Here is a 17,023-nt window from a genome sequence, read left to right as displayed (position 1 = left end):
GATTTTTCTGGCCCAGGGAAATCCGAGGGCACAGGGCGTTAAAACGACCTTTCAGCCCGTATGGGACTGCAGCGAAAACTGTGCAATTCTTCCTTCAAAACCGATTTCCTTACACCTGTACAAAACCTCGGGGAAACGCATCATTCTTGTTGTTTTTCCCCCAAAAGCGCCGATGTGAAGCGCCTCCCTAACCACCTCGTTCCGCTGCCAGGAGCGCAGCAAAACCTCTCCGCGGGCTCGGCTCGTTATTTCCTAACACAAATGAGTCTTGGTGGAAAACTGGCAGCCAGGTGTAACGTGCCGCAGAACTGAAGCCAGGTTTCAATTCCCAGCTAATGCCCGGGGGGGTGGAAAACACCATCAAAGCCATCCCCGCTGCCCAAAAGCGTAATGAAAACGAGCAGGTAGCTCGTTTACGAAAGGAGGGGAGAGGAAAAAAAAAAAAAAAACAGAGCTCGTTTGCTTTTATTAGGCACCTGTAAAAAGCAGCCGGTGCCGCACGCAGCTGATGGATGAGGCTGAAACCCTGCAGATTCCTGCAACGTCTCCATCGCTCCTGCTTCTCTCCCCTCCAGGCACGTACCACGAATGTTGCGCAGCAGGAAGGGCTGATGCTAAAGAAATTGTTCCCTTTCCATTCAGCAACGACAGAAATGTCCTGCAGAAGCCTCCTGGGAGAAAAGGATGTCAGTGAGGACCTAGAATTGTTTTCAGAGCAGCGTTAAGTTTCCTAAAGTTGCGGCGTTTCCTGCCGGGAACAGAGATATATTTAAGGTTTTCTTGGATGAGATATTTCAGCACTGACAGCTCAGCTGGGAGGGCAAACACCGCAGCTCCTGGCTTTGTGGTGGCGCTCCAAAAGTAGCACTGGCACAGGGCCCTGGAGATGTCACGTCGCCCTCCCAGGGGAAAAAAAGATCTAGCAGTAAAAAAATGATAAAAAATGTGGGGAAAATATGGGATGAAAATGGTAAATGAGATGGAAAGCATCACCGGTGCTGGGCACTGGAGCTGCATCATCCCTGCTGTGCCCAGGGGCACCCAGCCACACCACCCCAATTTGGGGTGGCTTCAGCCACCCCAAAATCTTGTGGGAGAAATTCTGGATGAGGAAATATCCGTGCCCTTTGGGTGAAGGAGAGGTGCAGGAAACGGGCACGGGCAGCTGGGCACCACTGCCTACAGGCTCGCAGGACAGGAGCTGTGTGTGGGGTGGCTATGGGATCGCCCTCCGGACGTGTAGGGCTGCTCCATCGGCCCTGCCTGACAGCTCTCACCCTGCTGCGCCTGCGCTGTCCTCGCCCCAACAAAACCTTCCAAACAAGAGGATGTTTTTGGCTTCAGTCCAGCCCGGATTCCTTCCTGAGCAGCAATACCCTTGCAAACTGCTGCTCGTCCATCTTCATTTTCCTTCCCCTAATTAGAAGCCGTTGTCGGCTGGTGGAGAAATAATGAACGCCGCAGGATGGTCAGGAACAATTAGAAATCACCCGGTGCAACCTGTAAGAATTAGTTCCACTTCTTTTTTTCTGAGATAACGTGAAGCCAGAGTCCGGCAGGCTGTATTTCACGAAGCCATGAGCAGGTTTTCTAACCCCCACTCAATTCACACAGCTTCCCAGCGATGAGGTAGGGGCAATTCCTCTGACGAGGATGCTACGGGCACGGAAAATCACCAGCGCTTTGAAAGCTCCCCGGCTGCTCTCGTTGCCATCAGCACCTGTGATGTACATTTTAGAATCTGACTTTTCAGTTGTGGTAAGAGAGCCTGGAGCCTGCAGGCGATGCTTTAAGGCAGTCACTTCCTAAACAAGCCAGGAGCGTGACACACGCTTGCTGCTCTGGACCGCTCTGGACGCAGAGCACGGTGTCCCTGCCCCTTTATTGGCACCTTTACCAATCCTGCTGCTCGCACTCAATTTCTTTAAATAGCAGATGCAGCTAATGATCTTGAAAGTGTCAGCTCAGGGCAGTTCCTTCCCAGCTTTTGGAGCACTTTTTGGATGGTCCGGGGTGAAGCCAAGAGCTGAGCAGGGACAATTTGCTCCTTCGGCCTCTCACCCGAACAAATGCCCCATGCACGCTTCAGCAGCAGCAGAGACAAGAGTGCCTGCTTCATTTTCTCCTGCTCTGTCAAAATACGAAGCTCTAATTTAAATATCAAGCTGATGTGTTCTTCCAGGGCACGACCAGCTTCCACGGTGCAGCCAGAGGAACTCGAGCTGCGAACAAAGAGAGGAAACGCGCCGAGGGGCGGCCATGGGGCTGAGCCGGCACACGCGAGTGCTGCAGCCCCCGAGTGTATCCCGCTGGAGGGCTGTGAGGGTTTTTCCTGCCCACTTGTATCCGCACTGGAAAATTCGAAGGATGTGCGAGCAGATCTGTGCAGAGCAGATCTGTGCAGAGTGGAAAACCCAGCTCACCGGAGCGCTTCCGCGATTTTCTGCCGTTTCTCACCCGCCGGCGTGTTTGGTTGGAGCCCTGTGCCACTCACATTTGTTTCCTTCTGCCTTCGTTGACCCAAGAGAGAGCTGATAAATAAATCCGAAGCAGGGCACGACGAGTCCTTCCTCCTCTTCTACATCACCACTGCACAGAGCGAATGTCCCACGAGAAGCAGCTCCGCCTGGGGATCGCTGCGCTGCCCAGCCTGGCTCCTTCCACCCACTCCTAACAGCCCCTGCTCCACGTGGCAGCCCATTTTTGTGCAGATTGGCACCGCCTGCTTGCACCTCGACCCCAGTTCTGAATGTCCATGGGTGCTCAGGCCATGCCAGGCCATGTTTCCCTGCAAAGAAAGCCCCCCTGGCCCACCTAAACGCACCCAAACTGTGGCCGGCCACAACCTGGCAGTCGCTGCTAAATAGATGTCCTCTGAGATCAGCCTGAGACGTGTGGCACCCTGGGGAAAAAACGTAATAAATAGCCCGGAGCCAGCACGGAGAAATGCGAGGTGCTGCCGAGGCGCTCTTAGGTTTCCAAGCGAGCCAAGCTTCAAATTTCCAGGGGACAAAAATAAAGGGGTAGGGATGGAGCCAGGGTTACGAGCGAGCGCTCCCGAGCGCGGCCGGAGGAGGGATGTCAAGGATGCTGCGGATGCAGGAGAGATTTTGCTCTATCCCCGTGCCTCTCCAGGTAAAACCACCTTTATTTCAGCCCAAACACTGGCCAGGTAGAAGCCACCACGAGGGATTTAGAGAAACTCAGGGGCTGCAGGGTGTGGGATTGTTTCCCCTACAAACCAGGCTCCGTTCGGCCCCGGGCAGCTCCGGCTCTCGGGCAGCCGAGCCCGGGGTTTATTTTTTCTCTCTTCCTTTTTGAAGTGGTGTTGCCTATTTTGGTACACAAGGACTAATTTCAAGAGTGTTTTTGTTCACCAAAGACCGCATGGAACAGCGTCAGACATTTGTGTTGTGGTTTCTCAGGGTTTCGGGCCAATTTCTCAGCCGGTGCCTCAGAAGGAAAAAGCCACCCAATTCCTGTAATTAGAGCAGAGGAATTGGGCTCTGCACTCAGACCTTCCTCCAAGCAGCATGCGACAGCTGGAAGACACTTGCTTTCCCTCTGCCTGGTGTACCCGGTGCAAAATCTGGGTGAAAATGCCGTAAAATCTGGCTTTAAAAAAATAAAAATGCTGCAAAAATGCCTTTGGGGCAATACACCAAGCTGCTGGTGGGAGTGTTTCCTCCGAGAGCAGCCTCACACCTACCCGGCAATGCCTTTCGCTGTCCCCAGAGGGTTCCTGACGCCCAGAGGACCTTTAAAACAGCCTCGCATCCCCGTGCATTTTACCAGTGCACAGCCCAACCAGAGGCTGGCAAAGCAGAATATTGTCCCTCTGTCACTGCTGAAAGAAAATGGTGCTGCGGGGTGCACATCCAGCTCCTTTGGAGATGAGTTTCTGGTTTTAGTCTAGGAAGGACTGCAAAGCTTGTCACGGTGCATCCCCAGACAGCGTCTGGTCGTGTACAACTCGCTTGCTGCTCTGCAGGTATCTGAAGCAGCAGCTCGACCCTGACCGATTTGCTGCATGAACGCGGATGTCCTTAATCCACCGAGGCTGGGCAGGGGTTGCTGTGCTTCTGCAACCCTCACGAAGCAGCCGGCAGCTTCGGGTGGGTGCTCTCCTCCTGCCTGCTGCCACCCAGGTCGGGAAGCATCCCCCAAAAAGCAGCCAAAAACCCCTCCCGTGCGCCTCAAGCAGAACTGAAGGGAGCGTTTTTCAACACGACGACCCTCGGACTCCTTCCTTTGTGTGTTTTTTTCCCTTTCAGCTTTTGTGGCTGTGAATTTAGCTTCGTGCAGTGCCGGGTAAGCCTTTCCTTGCCTCTCAGCCACGGGCTGATATAAGGCACGGGGGGAGAAACAGTGCTAAGCGCAAGCTCCGTGCGTTAGGAGAAAAACCAAAATATAAGCACAGCGCTGCCTGGAGCAGAGAAAAGAGGAAGAAGCCCGGACTGCCGAACACCACGTCATGCAAACTTTAAAAAGCAAACAAAAAAGACTTTTTAAAGCGCCGTTTCCTGCTCCAGAAGAGGACTGGACAGCGCAACAATACCCCGTTTGTTCGTGCCGCCGCCGCTCTTTTCGAGCGGTGCGTGCGGGGCCCCATCCAGCCAGGCTCGGCCGGGGAAGGGGACAAGTCTGATGGCTCCGGAGAGGGCTCTGCTCTGCTCTGCTCTGCTCTGCGTGCAGGAATTGGGCTGAGCATTATTCACTCCTTCGCCTCGCAGCAGGAGCTGGGCCCCGGGATGCTCGGCGCGACCCGCCCCTGCGCGCCGCGGGCTGGGCGTGCACGCAGCCCCAGCTGCCGGCTGGAAATGCAGCTCGCTGCTGCTCCCCCAGCCCGTGTCTCTCATTTCTGGAGGAGAGCCCGGCTACGTCCCGCCGAGGAGCAGCAGCCCGGAGCTGCTGTTGAGGTTTTTGCGCGGGGTTTTCCCCAGTCCATCCGTCCGGGCTTGGATGTGCGGCACGAAGCCGGAGCGGGGAAGCGGCGCTGGGGTGGAGGAACGCTGCAGCGGGCTCTGCCCGGAGCCAGGGTGAACGAAACGCCCCCGATCTCCAGGCCAAGAAACGTGGTTTCTCTTCTACATTTACAGGCAAACCACAGAAAAACAGCGTTCGCCCCTGGGGAATCCCAGCCTGTTAATAACGACGCTGCTGTGCTGATCCGAGCCTCGCTCGTTAGCCCACAACTCACTGATTTCTGCTAGGGGCTCCCGGGGGAAATCCCTCCCCTGCTCGCTCCTCAAGCTGGATAAACCGTGGTGCGACACCAAAGTTCTCCTTTCTGCTGTCCCCAAACTCCAAGAGATCCCAAATCTGCTCTGCAGTCTGCTTCTGTCACCCCTTGGAGGCACCGAGGAGGTCGCGGGGGTGCTGCTGCCCTGTGCTGGGTGCTGTAGGGTCCCCAGGCTGAGAATCATCAAGAGCAGGAGCTGCTCTGCACATCACCCTGCAGATGGAGAACGCCTTCCTTCCACTAAATCACTTCTGGAGACCAAGCTGGAAGAGATAAGTCAGCAACGTGCCTCTGTGTAGCCATACGCAACCTGTAGGGTACGAAAAGAGGGACCCCGAGGCAGTGGAGTGGAAGGGGTGGAGGAATCGCCCTCTAGAAATGCCCCAGGACCTGTGCCCTAAAGGATCCGCCCTGCAAAGGATCCAGCAAGCCTAAAAGAGTCATTAAAAACACAGGACAATGTGTGCTTTATGTGATTTATATCACACCTGAAACACTTTTTTCATCTGAAAAGGACAGGACTGGTGGCTTCGCTGTCCCAAGCTTTGCCATGCTCCCCAGCCAGCCCCAGCAGCAACAGGGCAGTCATCACCACACACTTTTTCCCTAATTTTCCCCAACTTTTCCCCATTATTGCCCCAAAATGACCCAACTCAGCTTTCTACCCCCCCCTGCAAACGGAGAGCTGGTGTGTGCCGCAGATCCGCCCTGCAAATATCCTCCGAAACATCCCCGATTCCTCAGGCACCGAAACATCCCCAGTTCCTCAGGCAGGGAAATATTCCCAGCTCCTCAGGCACCGAAACATTCCCAAATCCTCAGGCATTTCCTCAGCAGCCAGGGCAGGCTGCAGCTACAAGCAAACAGCGAGCACCCAGCCTCCGGGAGGATTGCGTAACGAATGGGAACAGCAAATTTGAGGGGAGAAAAAAAAAAAAAAAGGCTCAGAGCTTCGAGGCTGCCAAAAATGAGCCATTGATTACAGCGCATTTGAGCCATTTGCATTCAGAGAGCTTTGCTTTGGAGCCGAGATGGAAACAGAGTCTTAATATAGCTGGAGAGAAAATATCCTCCTTGCACTCTCCTAACTGCACTTTGATAGGAAGCAGCCACAGAGCAGATGGTGCCTATATATAATCACTAGACCTATTATCCCAGCCTCTTTTAGTAATTTGAAGGATGTGATAACCACAAGGAGAACGGCAAATATTCCCCCTCCTTCCCTCCCTTCCCCCCGCTACGAAAAACACCCAAAAAAAGGAGCAGGAAGCTGTAATTATGGGAACGATTAAAAGAATTTCCAAATGAAGTAAATAACTATTTTGCACGCCGCTCCTTCAAGCCAGAAGTCAGAAGTTAATTAAATAGCAGCGTGTTACTGAGTCGGGATCACGCGGCGAGTCCCAGCCGCAGCGCTGCCGTCGGGAGGAACTGGATTCACTCCGGATTAACACAAACCAGAGCCTCCCCCTCCCCGCTTCCAGCACGCGTGTGCACGCACCGCTGCTCTCCTGCAGTCCTCTGTAGCTGCTCTTTGCTGGCAGGGGGGAGGAGGGCTGATCCTTCTCTTTTTATTTATGGGATCGGAGAGTTTTGGGGTTTCAAGAGGTGAGTGATGGGGATGTGATGCTCTCTAGGACTTCCTACCACATGGGGATGCTCAGGAAAGCATCACAAAACTGATTGCTGTGATCTCGTGAGGGGAGGCTGGGGAAACGGGGTGTCTGCAGGCTGTCGTGGAGGGGCAAAAAAGGGTTTTTTTGGGGGAATGTGCATGCCTTGGCCAGCACGGCCCCTTCCTGCATGGGTCCAACAATCCCAGCTGGCTACAGGGGCTGGAAAGCAGGGGTGGGAAGAGCCAAGCCTACCTGTGGGCAGCTGGAGGGATTATTCCTCAGGTGCTTTAAGGGCCCAAGGCAGTAGCTGAGGTGCTGGGGAGCATCCCTGGGTATGGGGCCGGCGGCCGTGGCTCCTGGTGGTGTCGCCGACTGCAGATTGGGATCAAGGGTGCTGTGGGGCACCAGGAAAAGCAAATCCTCCCTCGGAGGAGAGACAAGCTCAGTGCAGGGAGTAACCACAGCTTACTGCCGCCTGTCCCAGCGTCCAGCAGGCACCAGAGCGGCTGGTAAAATACACCCAGGTCTGCGAGGGTCCATCCGTCATGAAAACCTCTGGGTCGAACGCCACGAGGAACAGCCGAGGGGGCTGCAAGAATTACCGGGGACGTCTGACTTCACTCAGCGAGCATCAATCAGCCCTGCTGGCGTTTTCTGTGCTGCTCCGGGGTCAGAAGCGTGATTCACTGGCGACGGGACCGCAGGATAACGCACGAAAGCACTGCTGGATCCCACCCAGCCCCCCCAGAGCCCACCCCTGGGGCTGCGGCGGTGCCAGGGCTGGGTGGCCCCGCTTGGACACCATAAAAGAGCAGCAGCAGATCCTTCCCGGCCTTGCTGCCACCCCAAAAGGCCGCGGCTCTTGCTCTCCAGAGCTCCATCACTCTTGTTCTCCAGAATTAGTGGGATATCGAAGCCAAGGGACCTCGGCAAAGCGAGTTTGTGCAACACTGGAGGGCATGAGCACCAGCAAAAGCACGGCTCAAAGGCTTGAGTGCAACAAAGACCAAGGAGCTTTACTCAGCCCATCACTAAAAGAGAGGAAAAAAACAACCAGCAGAGCCAGGCAAAGGTTTTACAGCCTCCACACGTGCTGGGACACCCTGATGCTGCTGGGGTAAGGGATGAAGATGACGGTGTGCTTAGGGCACCACCCTATTAATGTCAGAAAGGTGCTGGCTCGGCGTTGGGCCCCACCATCAGGTTCATCTGCTCTCTCGCTACAGAGTCCAGAATTGGGGTGAATAGAGGCAAAATCCAGCAAGCACCACCACGCACAGGCACGCCAGCACACAGCTCAGCAGCTGCAGACCCACCTGTCCAGCAGCAGCTGGGATTGCCCCTCCTCTGAGGAACAGCAACATGCCGCTGTGGGATCTGTGTGTGGGATCTCCACGGGGCCTTGAAGTGCCCTGGCCCTACACCACGGGTGAGAACCCAGCAAAAACCCACCTTAAATCACCAAAAGAAGCAACGCCGTTATCCCAGCTCGTATCCTGGGAGCAGAGGAGAGGAAAGCAGGGGGTTAAGCTTCCCCTCCACGAAGGAGACCAGGCGTGCAGCCAGATCACCCCCAGGTGGAACCAATTACACGGGGAGAGAGAAGGGGTCCGAGCCGCCGGGCTGCAGCCTCCACCGCAGCCCCTTCGTCACAGATCTTTGAGCAAAGAGCCAAAGGCTCCAACTGCTCTTATTAAACCAAATTTTTAAGAAAATGCTGCAAGTGAAGACGTTCTGCAAGCCGGGCGTTTGGTAGCTGCTGCCTGTACTGGACACGGCACCGGGGCTCTCTGCTTCACCCATCCCATTGCACCCGGGGCAGTTTTGCCTTTCTGCCCGCTTTCTGCCTGCTCACACCTTGGCGAACATCAGATGCCAGCAGAGAAAGCTAGAAACGAACTCCAAGCCTGAGCAGCCAGCAGAGAAAGCCGGAGCTGCTTGCACCAACCGGGGTCTACGTTGAGCCAAAGAGATGCAGACAAGGACAGCGCAGGGCGAATTCTCATGTGAACGTCAGCGACCCACACTGAAACCCAAATTTAAGCCCTTCACCATAATATTCTTCCATGTGATTGTGCCACCACGCCAGGCACAAGTACCTCGGCCAAGATCAGCACGCGGCTCCCCTGGGAAGGGCTTTGCCCCTGGAACCTGCTGCTGGGTGAAGCCCCTGCCCAGATCAACACCTCCAGGTGAGAGGAGAGCTCAAAAATAACAGCAAGGAAACCTAAACAAACAGCGAGGGCTTGAGGGCTTTGCTCCGGAATAAAGGATTTGTGGACACGTTGAGCGACTCAAGGGGCTGGGACAAAGGCTGCCCAGCCGTGTTTGTTTTTTGGCATCTGTTTGTGGACTTACTGCGCTCGCGTCCAAGCAAATATTGCGTTAGGGAAGCTCCCGACCTAGCACACGGAGCGTGGTCTCTGGCTGTTGTCTGAGCACGCTGCCACGAAGTACATCAGCAGGAGCTGCAAGCCATGGAAGATGTTGGCGTCGGCAATTTTGGGTGCTGTGGGGCTCAGCCTCCGGTACAAAACACTTGGTTGGGGAACGCTACCTGGAGGAGGCTGCAGCTGCTAACCCTCTGCAAAATGCAGCCTGTTTCGCCCACCAGATGTGTGTTTTTGTCTATTTTTGTCCATGCACTGGAATAAAAATCCAAGCTGAAGCCAACCTGACGCATTATTTGGGGTTCTGGGGAACCACGGGGCGGTTTGTGCAAGCTACAGCTGAACGTCTGGATGGGGCTGAGGATGAGTCCACAAACCTGCTCAGCCTTAGAAATTGGTGTTTAGAGAAGGTCCCCTGAGTGTGGGCTGTATAAATCCCCCAGCTGCATCAGAGGGATGTGCTGGTGCCATGGGAAGTGGCTGCTGTGGGACCGGGACCACGCAGGAGGTGCTGTGCCAGGGACTCACGGTTGGGATCACTGGGGCAAAGGGCCATGGCCATCCGAAAAAGGACTGGGGTAATAGTAGGGCTGAGAGATTTTTGAGAGGTGTCCTTTAAGACCTGGTGCTTCTTGCGGAGCTTCAGCCACCATCAATGATTAACCTGCTGCACCTGGTGCGAGGCCCGTTTAGTCGCAGGCCCTTTTCCTGCAGGCCCCGTTTGGCGTCATTCGGGCCTTTCCCCTCTTAGGTAAACACCCCAAACCTCACTGACATCTCTGCTCTCGTCCTGTTGCGGAGCTGGTGTCAGCACAGCTCAATCCCAGCTCCTCAGCAGGGCTGGGAAGTCACCATCACCCATCATCATCCTTGTCCCTGGATTACGCTCGGTCCTCCCTGCTTTTTGCTCACGACGCGAGGACCCAAATCCCTTCTGAATCCACCTGTTCTAATCCTTTCCTGGGGTGGAGAAGCCTCTGAACCATCAGGCATGCAAAAGCTGTGAGGTGGGACCCCCCAGAAAAGCCACCAGGAGGTCATTTTTCAAACCAGACCTCGCACCTGCCAGCCACATGCTGTCCAACTTTGCTCCAAAGCCACCCCTGCTGCTTGAGACATCCTGACCTACGCAGGGCCAGGAGAGGTGCACAGGAATATTGTTCAGAGCCTGTGGAGAAGCTCAGACATCTCTGCTAAATCCCTGGGTGACAAGGATGAGATCAGAGAGGTGGGGATGGGGCCGCTACGGCCATAAACCCAGAGCCGCATCTCGTATCATCGTCGATTTGAAACGCCACCTAAAAAAAGCACTTATTACAGGAAAGGAAAAAAAACAACCAGAAGCCTTAAGTGAGCGTTTTAAAGCTTCCAGCTATTCAATTGTGGCTTTCCACATGCTGATAGAAAAGCCAGCGCCCTCGCCACAAGGAGCCTCTCCTCCCCGAAGCGCTCTCCGCATCCCTTATGGCATCGCCAGGGATAACGTTGTCCCAAGGACAGGTGGAAAGGGTGGGTTGAGAAGGCTGCACTAAAATGGGGGTAAAAAGCACGTTTTGGAGGAATGAAGCTTCCCAAGGCCCAGCACGGCCCATCAGGAGTGACCCAGAGACGTGTTATGAGAGCCGAGGGAGGTCTTTGGGCATTGGCCGTGTCTCCTCAGGATGAAGGACACAACAGCCTCCACTCAAATCCTCCACAGAGAGCACGGGTGGGCAGAGGAGCTCCTGAGCCTCATTAGGAGGACACGCTGCTCCTCCTCTCCCCAGGACAACTTGCAGGCACCAACAGCTGCTTTAAAAAGTCCTGGCTGCACCACATCTCCAGGCACGACCACCGGTAAAGCTCCAACAGCAGCACCCTGCAGCATCGCCGAGTGTCCAAGCCTTGGGCTGGGCTCGGCACCATCCAAAGCCTGGCACTCCCCAAAGCCTGGCAGGGCCAGAGGAAGGGGAAGAGCTTCCCAACTCTCCACCTCCTGGAAAATGTGGAGGAGTGTGCGTTTACACCCCCCGATCACCATCAGCTTTGCACCTCTACGCACTGCAGATAAGGGGAGATGTTTTCAGATACACCCTGAAGACCCCAGATCCCAGCCCCTCTTCCCAGAACGATGCCTGTGCTTTGGGGCCCCAGTCCCGTTCCCTCCAGGGAGGCTCTCATGTCCCCAGATCACTTCTGGAAGCGAAGCATTAGCTCCCCGCTCGCTTTGGGAACTTTTGGAAAGTGAGCTGCAAACCTAGCTGGAGCTGCATGAAACAAAAGGGGCCGCCTTCCATAACGCGCGTTTTTTGCTCTTACAGCTTCTTGGCTGTTTTTCCCTTCTCTCCGGCTGCCAATTCTTTGAAAATCCCGCAGGATTAGAGGAAAAAAAAAAAAAAAAAAGGCAGGCAGGAAATAAAAGTTAAAAAAAAAAGCAGGTAGGGAAAAAAAAAAATAAAGGGGAGTTTTCTATGGCCCGGATGAAACTAGCCCCTTTGCTAAACATGGCAAAGAAATGTTTTCTAGTGGGACAGGGGGGACCAGCTCCCCAGCAGCGCTGCCGTCGGTACTTACTCGTGCTTGTGCTAGTGCCGATGGTGTTGATGGTGGTGGGGACGGAGGAGGAGGAGTAGAGGGGCAGATGGCCGTTCTCGCACGCCAGGTTTTTGTCCTGCCAGCTGGAAGCGCTGACGCTTATGCCCGAGTCTCGAGAGTTTTGCCATCCGTTGAGTTTATCGTCGGAGTTCTGTCTTTGGTGATAGTAGTGCGTCTGCCCGTAGTCCACCGAGTCCGACCGGCCCCGGCTCTGGCCGCCGAAGCTCCCCGACGTGCGGTCCTCCAGGTGGTTGAGCCACATGGCGAGGGCGCTCCTGTCCTCCAGCGAGGTGGCGGGGTGTATCAAGGCGTAGGACAGCAGCTGCCGGCTCTCCTCGATGTGTTGGTTGTGTTCGATCGAGTGGGCCAGGATTTTAGGCAAGAGTTTCATGTATTCGACTTTTGCTTCGATGTTTCCGGGCTTCAGTAAAGGCAGGTGGGTTAACAATAGGGAAATCACTTTATCCTTGGATTCCTGTTGCCATTGGTTAATGATTCCTGTTGAAGGAATTAATAAAAAAAAAAAAAAAAAAAAAGAGAGAGAATTGAGAAATCAGCAAACAGATCTAATAAATAAATAAATAGACTCAAGCGGGGTAAATACACAACAAAGGGATCCCTGCACGCTTGATGCCACTGCACGAACGTCTCCTAGGCTCCGCCAAACATGCCTCTCCCAGGCAGGAGGTCTCTGCTCTCCGACAACCAAGCTCAAGGCAAAGTGTGCCAAATTCAGCCCTGAGAGCTACCGGGCACTTCTGAAATTCCCTGGCCATACCTGCCTCCGTGGCCACGCAGCTCTGCTGCTGCTCAGTGAAGTCGTCTTATTGTTAATCCAAGTTATAATTCGTCTCGATCCCAGCATCGCTGCAGACTACGCAAAATATTATGCCAAACCCTTTCATTGGTAAGCTTCACCTTTTAAAAGCACTGGTTAGGAAATAGAAAAGGAGCTGGCACGGGCAAGAGCCCTAACAGAAAGCAGGCGTCCCGCAGGGGCATCGGGAGAGGGACAGCAGCCGAAGCAAGGCGCTGGTCCGCTCACCGGCCTGGCGTGACGACCTGCCCCCGAGGAATTTAGGGAAGGGCTCAGTTGTAGCAACCGCAGAGCTGTTGCTGGTCTGTGAGCTCACGGCAGAGAGGAGAGGCTTTAGAAGACAAGCAGAAACAAATGCAGGATCTAGCTTTAAAAATATGCAAAGGGGGAAGCCAGGGAATTACAAACTGGTCACTTAACTCGAACTCGTGGAAAACTGATGGAACAAATAATGAAACAAGCTATTTGTAAGTACTCAGAAGATAACAAGATGATAAGTGACTGCTGACACAGATTTGTCAAGAACAATTTAATTTCCCTCTGCGACAGAGTAACTGGCCTGTGAATAGCTGGAGGAGCAGTAAGCGTCATATATCTTGATATTCATTAGACACTGCTGCACATGGCTTCCTCGCCAGCAAACCAGAGAAACACGCTCAGACGAAACTACTGTAATGTGGGCACACAACTCATCAGAAAACCATATGGGAAGAGTCGTTACTGGTGATTCATCGTCAGACGGGGAGGATGCGCTGAGCAAGGAGTCCTGTCCCGGGTGTGACACTACCCGGCGTTTTGTTGGTGATATGGGTGATGTGATAAATGCATTCAGCGGCACGGGTATCGCACTGGGAGAAATGAAAACACTCCAGTAAACTAGATTAGAAGTCAAATAATCTTGAGACCCGGAGGCAATGAAGAAAAAAAGAGCAGCACTACGTAGGGTGCACACTTGTGCGTGCAGGTGGGAAGGAACCGCTGTGCTGCAGCAGCCGGAGAACAGGCCCACGGGGAAAAGCCCGGGGTTGGGAAGTGTCACAGAGTGAACATCAGTCAAAATGCCACGTTGTGCACAAAAAATGCAACAGCCAGGCTGTCATTTGACGGAGGTGTGGGAGACGGATGCAGACAAGCTGCTCTCCGTGTCTCCTGAGGATGCCAGCTATAGGTTTGAATTGCAGCATGGCAGAATGCGGTCAGACAAGAAAATACTTCCTATGGGGATGGGGACACCCAGGGAGAGATCGCCTAAGGATGTTGTAAAATCTCCACCCTGAGGTCTTTCTGGACAGTTTATAAAATAACAGCCCGGGACAGCTCAGGATCTCCCTCGAAGGCCCTGCCAACCCTTGCCAGCCACCGGTCAGCCTGTCTCATGCAGCCCACCAAAGCCCTCTGCGGAGCCCTTTTCTGTCCCTGTAGCAGGTCATGCCTGAGGGTGCCTCTGAAAAATTATTTCTTTCTGTTTCCTTTAAGCACTCTGACCCCAAATTTTACCAAGTGAAGTGCTGAGTTCATGCTAAAAAAAAAAAAAAACACCACAGAAACGCAGACTTTCCTCTGCGCGTTCCCTGTCTCTGCCAGACATCTCCTACCCGTACTGTAGAGGAAGCTGCCCTAAATCTTTGACTATGGATTTCTGAGGTAACTGAACTCCCTCCCATGAAATGAAGCTCTGGATGTTCACCTGTAGGTTCTCTCCTGGGAAATCCCAAGCGCAGCAGCAGCAGCTAACCCTACACTCCCAACACCCGTTCACACCACGACCCTAAAAAGGGCCGCCACTTCGCATTTGGCCACCACAGCCGGGGCCAAACCCTGCAGGCCGGCCCCGCAATGGCACTCTCTCCACTTCACGTTCCCGTTTTGAGGCGTGCAACTGTTTTAATAGCAAGCCACTAGATGGCTTGCTGGAAACGCCGGTGGCTCCCGCTGGAACTTTCTGTGGCGGTCGCCGTGTATTTCTCCACAGCCCCGGCCTCCTCCCGGCCTCTCGCCAGCCCGGTAGGGAAGGGACCATGGCGTTTGTGGCAGGACAGAAACATCAGAGCTTTGTGCCTGCGGAGATGCTGTGGATTCACACCCTGTTTGCTGTTGTTTTAGTGTCTCGTAACTGGATTTGGAAAAATGAGCTTGAACTAAGCGAGCTTGTGAAGAACACAGAGGTGTAGTAGGACTCCGGCTCCTCTCTGCTACGGGCACGCCACACGCACAGTTTATGAGGCAATACAAAGAGAATTGTATCTTGGGTCTTAACTCACCATCCTGAGCTCAGCCTGCTTGCCGCCCACTGGGGGACCCACACACAACCCCCCTGCCCTGAGCTGGCCACCGAGTGTGGCGTATTTTGACAGGATTGCCCTCAAAACACCTTAGTGCAGCTCCACTGTTTCACAGAGTAACTAAAAACACAAAAAGGCCAGGAAAGCAGCCTCAGTGCTGAAGACCCTTTGCTTTCGGAAATGCCTGTGTGGGATGCAGCATCTCAGGCCTTCCACAGGACTCGCTGTCACCTCCCTGCCACCCCTGCCTGCCACCACGCACCCACTGATGGGGGTCCCACAGAGGGACAAGGCTGCAGGCAGAGAAGCATCACCCAACGCCTTCAGGCATCTTTGCAGTGGGGAGGGTCCCATCCCTGCTTTCCCCTCCACCCTTGCTGGTGGGAATTTGGGATAACTTCCTCCGTGAGAGCAGCCTGTGCAGCTTTTCTCCGCCTGAAGCACTCGGTCTTGGCCGCAGACCAGTCTCATTACTATTACTCGTTGCTCTCGCTATTTTTCCCATCGGTTCCAGAGTGTGCATAAGTCCACACAAGTCTGAAGCATTATTTTACAAAGCTGACGAAGGCAGATTTGTGCTGCAAGGACGACAGGATGACTGCAAACAGCAGCGGCTGCAGCTCAACATGAGCCCCTTCCCACCACCCCTCCTGTGACCACCTCCGAGCCCCCACCGCTAGCACCAGGAAACCAAACACGGGCACGACACGATGCCTTTTATCACCTCCTGTGGACGAAGGGAACTGCTTGGCCAGGTTGCTCCATTTTTAAGAGCAACTGGTCGTGTACGACACCTTCTGCATATGCTACGTGCTTTTCAGACCTGTGGCAGGATGAATCTCTGGTGCAAGAAATCCAGCTTGTTTACTCCTATCCTCCTGCAGAAGGATCTCAGGTCTGTCCTACCATCCCCACATTTCTCACCGCTGTCAGGTCAACTTGGCAGCCCTTTTAGGCAGGCACTGCCGGCCCCTGGCATGGCACAGCCCGCAGGATTCTGCAGAAGCATGGATTAGCTGAGAAATACAAAAATCACTAAAAAAAGGCATGCAACGCACTGCTAAGGGAAGTCAGTGCATAGGAACTATGGATGTAGCAAAACCTGCAGGAAAAGCAGAGCCTGGTGCAACTCCCTGAAGAAGAGGAGGAGGATGGGGGGGATGAAGGTGGCCCTAATCGGGCTCCTCTTCCCTGCACAGGGTCTGAGTCTGAAGCCACCACTGGAGAGACCCCAGACAGTGCCAGAACCACTGCCTGGGAAACTTGCTTTGGACCTCCAAGAGATACAGGGGGTTTAATAACAACCCCCAAAAGATGGAGAGCTTATCCAAAAGCCCGCTGTGGACGAGGGGCGGGCGTCTTTCCTGGCCCCGGCAGGAGCCGTGCTCCTTTTCAGCCAGCAGCAGGATGTGCACAATTAAACAAAAATGAAAAATAATTAGATCCGAAAGAGGTTTGGCTCTCTCCGAGACAGGGCGGAAGGTCAGGCGTAATCCTATCTGCCAGAAATCAGGGGATCTGGAGAGGGCAGCGCCGGGTGGGCAGCTGGGGCTGCCTCTGCGGGGGGCAGAGGGGCTGGCGACCCCCAAAACCTCCCCCCCTAACACAGCGTTGCCTGCTGCAGCTCCCTGCCTGTTGTCACACATGCCCAGACCCTGTAATGCCTCTCCCTTCACTGCTAAAATCAGCCCCCCACGGTCGGATGGGGCTAAGACACATCCCAGCCTCTGGCTCCCACGGTCCCTGCACACTACCTGCGGTGTTCACGGGGTCGCAGGTGTGGACACTAATGAGGTAAGAGCCTCATTAGTTCCTCTGGTTGCTGCTTCAAGGATGCCTGATGCTGTCACAAAAAAAAAAAAACACCACCACAAACCAACCCAAAAAAAACCCACCTTTTGCTGCACTAAGGGATGGCAGGGCTGTGACTATTTGCAGCAGCCCGATGAATCTGAGCATAGGGGAAACCCCAAAGTTAAAAAACGCGAACCACATATGGCGGTATGTGAAACCACACCAGGTGGTTTGTGAAACCGCCCTCTAATTTATCATTACTTAGCCAACGTGATATCTTTGCCATACAGCACAGCCCGTGCACGAGG

At 54.2% G+C, this 17,023-nt stretch overlaps 1 protein-coding gene across 5 annotated transcripts in view; it reads right to left on the bottom strand.

The window, feature by feature from the left end:
- Positions 1-17,023, bottom strand: part of SAMD4A (sterile alpha motif domain containing 4A) — a 75,591-nt gene that overhangs the window by 19,378 nt on the left and 39,190 nt on the right. For all 5 annotated transcript variants that reach the window (XR_014317521.1, XM_082760629.1, XM_082760631.1 and 2 more), the window contains exon 3: positions 11,802-12,320. Coding sequence is in view for 4 of the 5 variants with exons in the window: in XM_082760629.1 (XP_082616755.1) it covers positions 11,802-12,320 (519 nt within the window). In the remaining variant the exon portion in view is untranslated. The remainder of the gene's footprint in view (positions 1-11,801; positions 12,321-17,023) is intronic.

This window comes from Aythya marila, assembly GCF_965140915.1.
Source record: "Aythya marila genome assembly, chromosome: 5".
Lineage (NCBI taxonomy): Eukaryota > Metazoa > Chordata > Aves > Anseriformes > Anatidae > Aythya > Aythya marila.
This window is presented reverse-complemented; position numbering and strand designations above follow the sequence as displayed.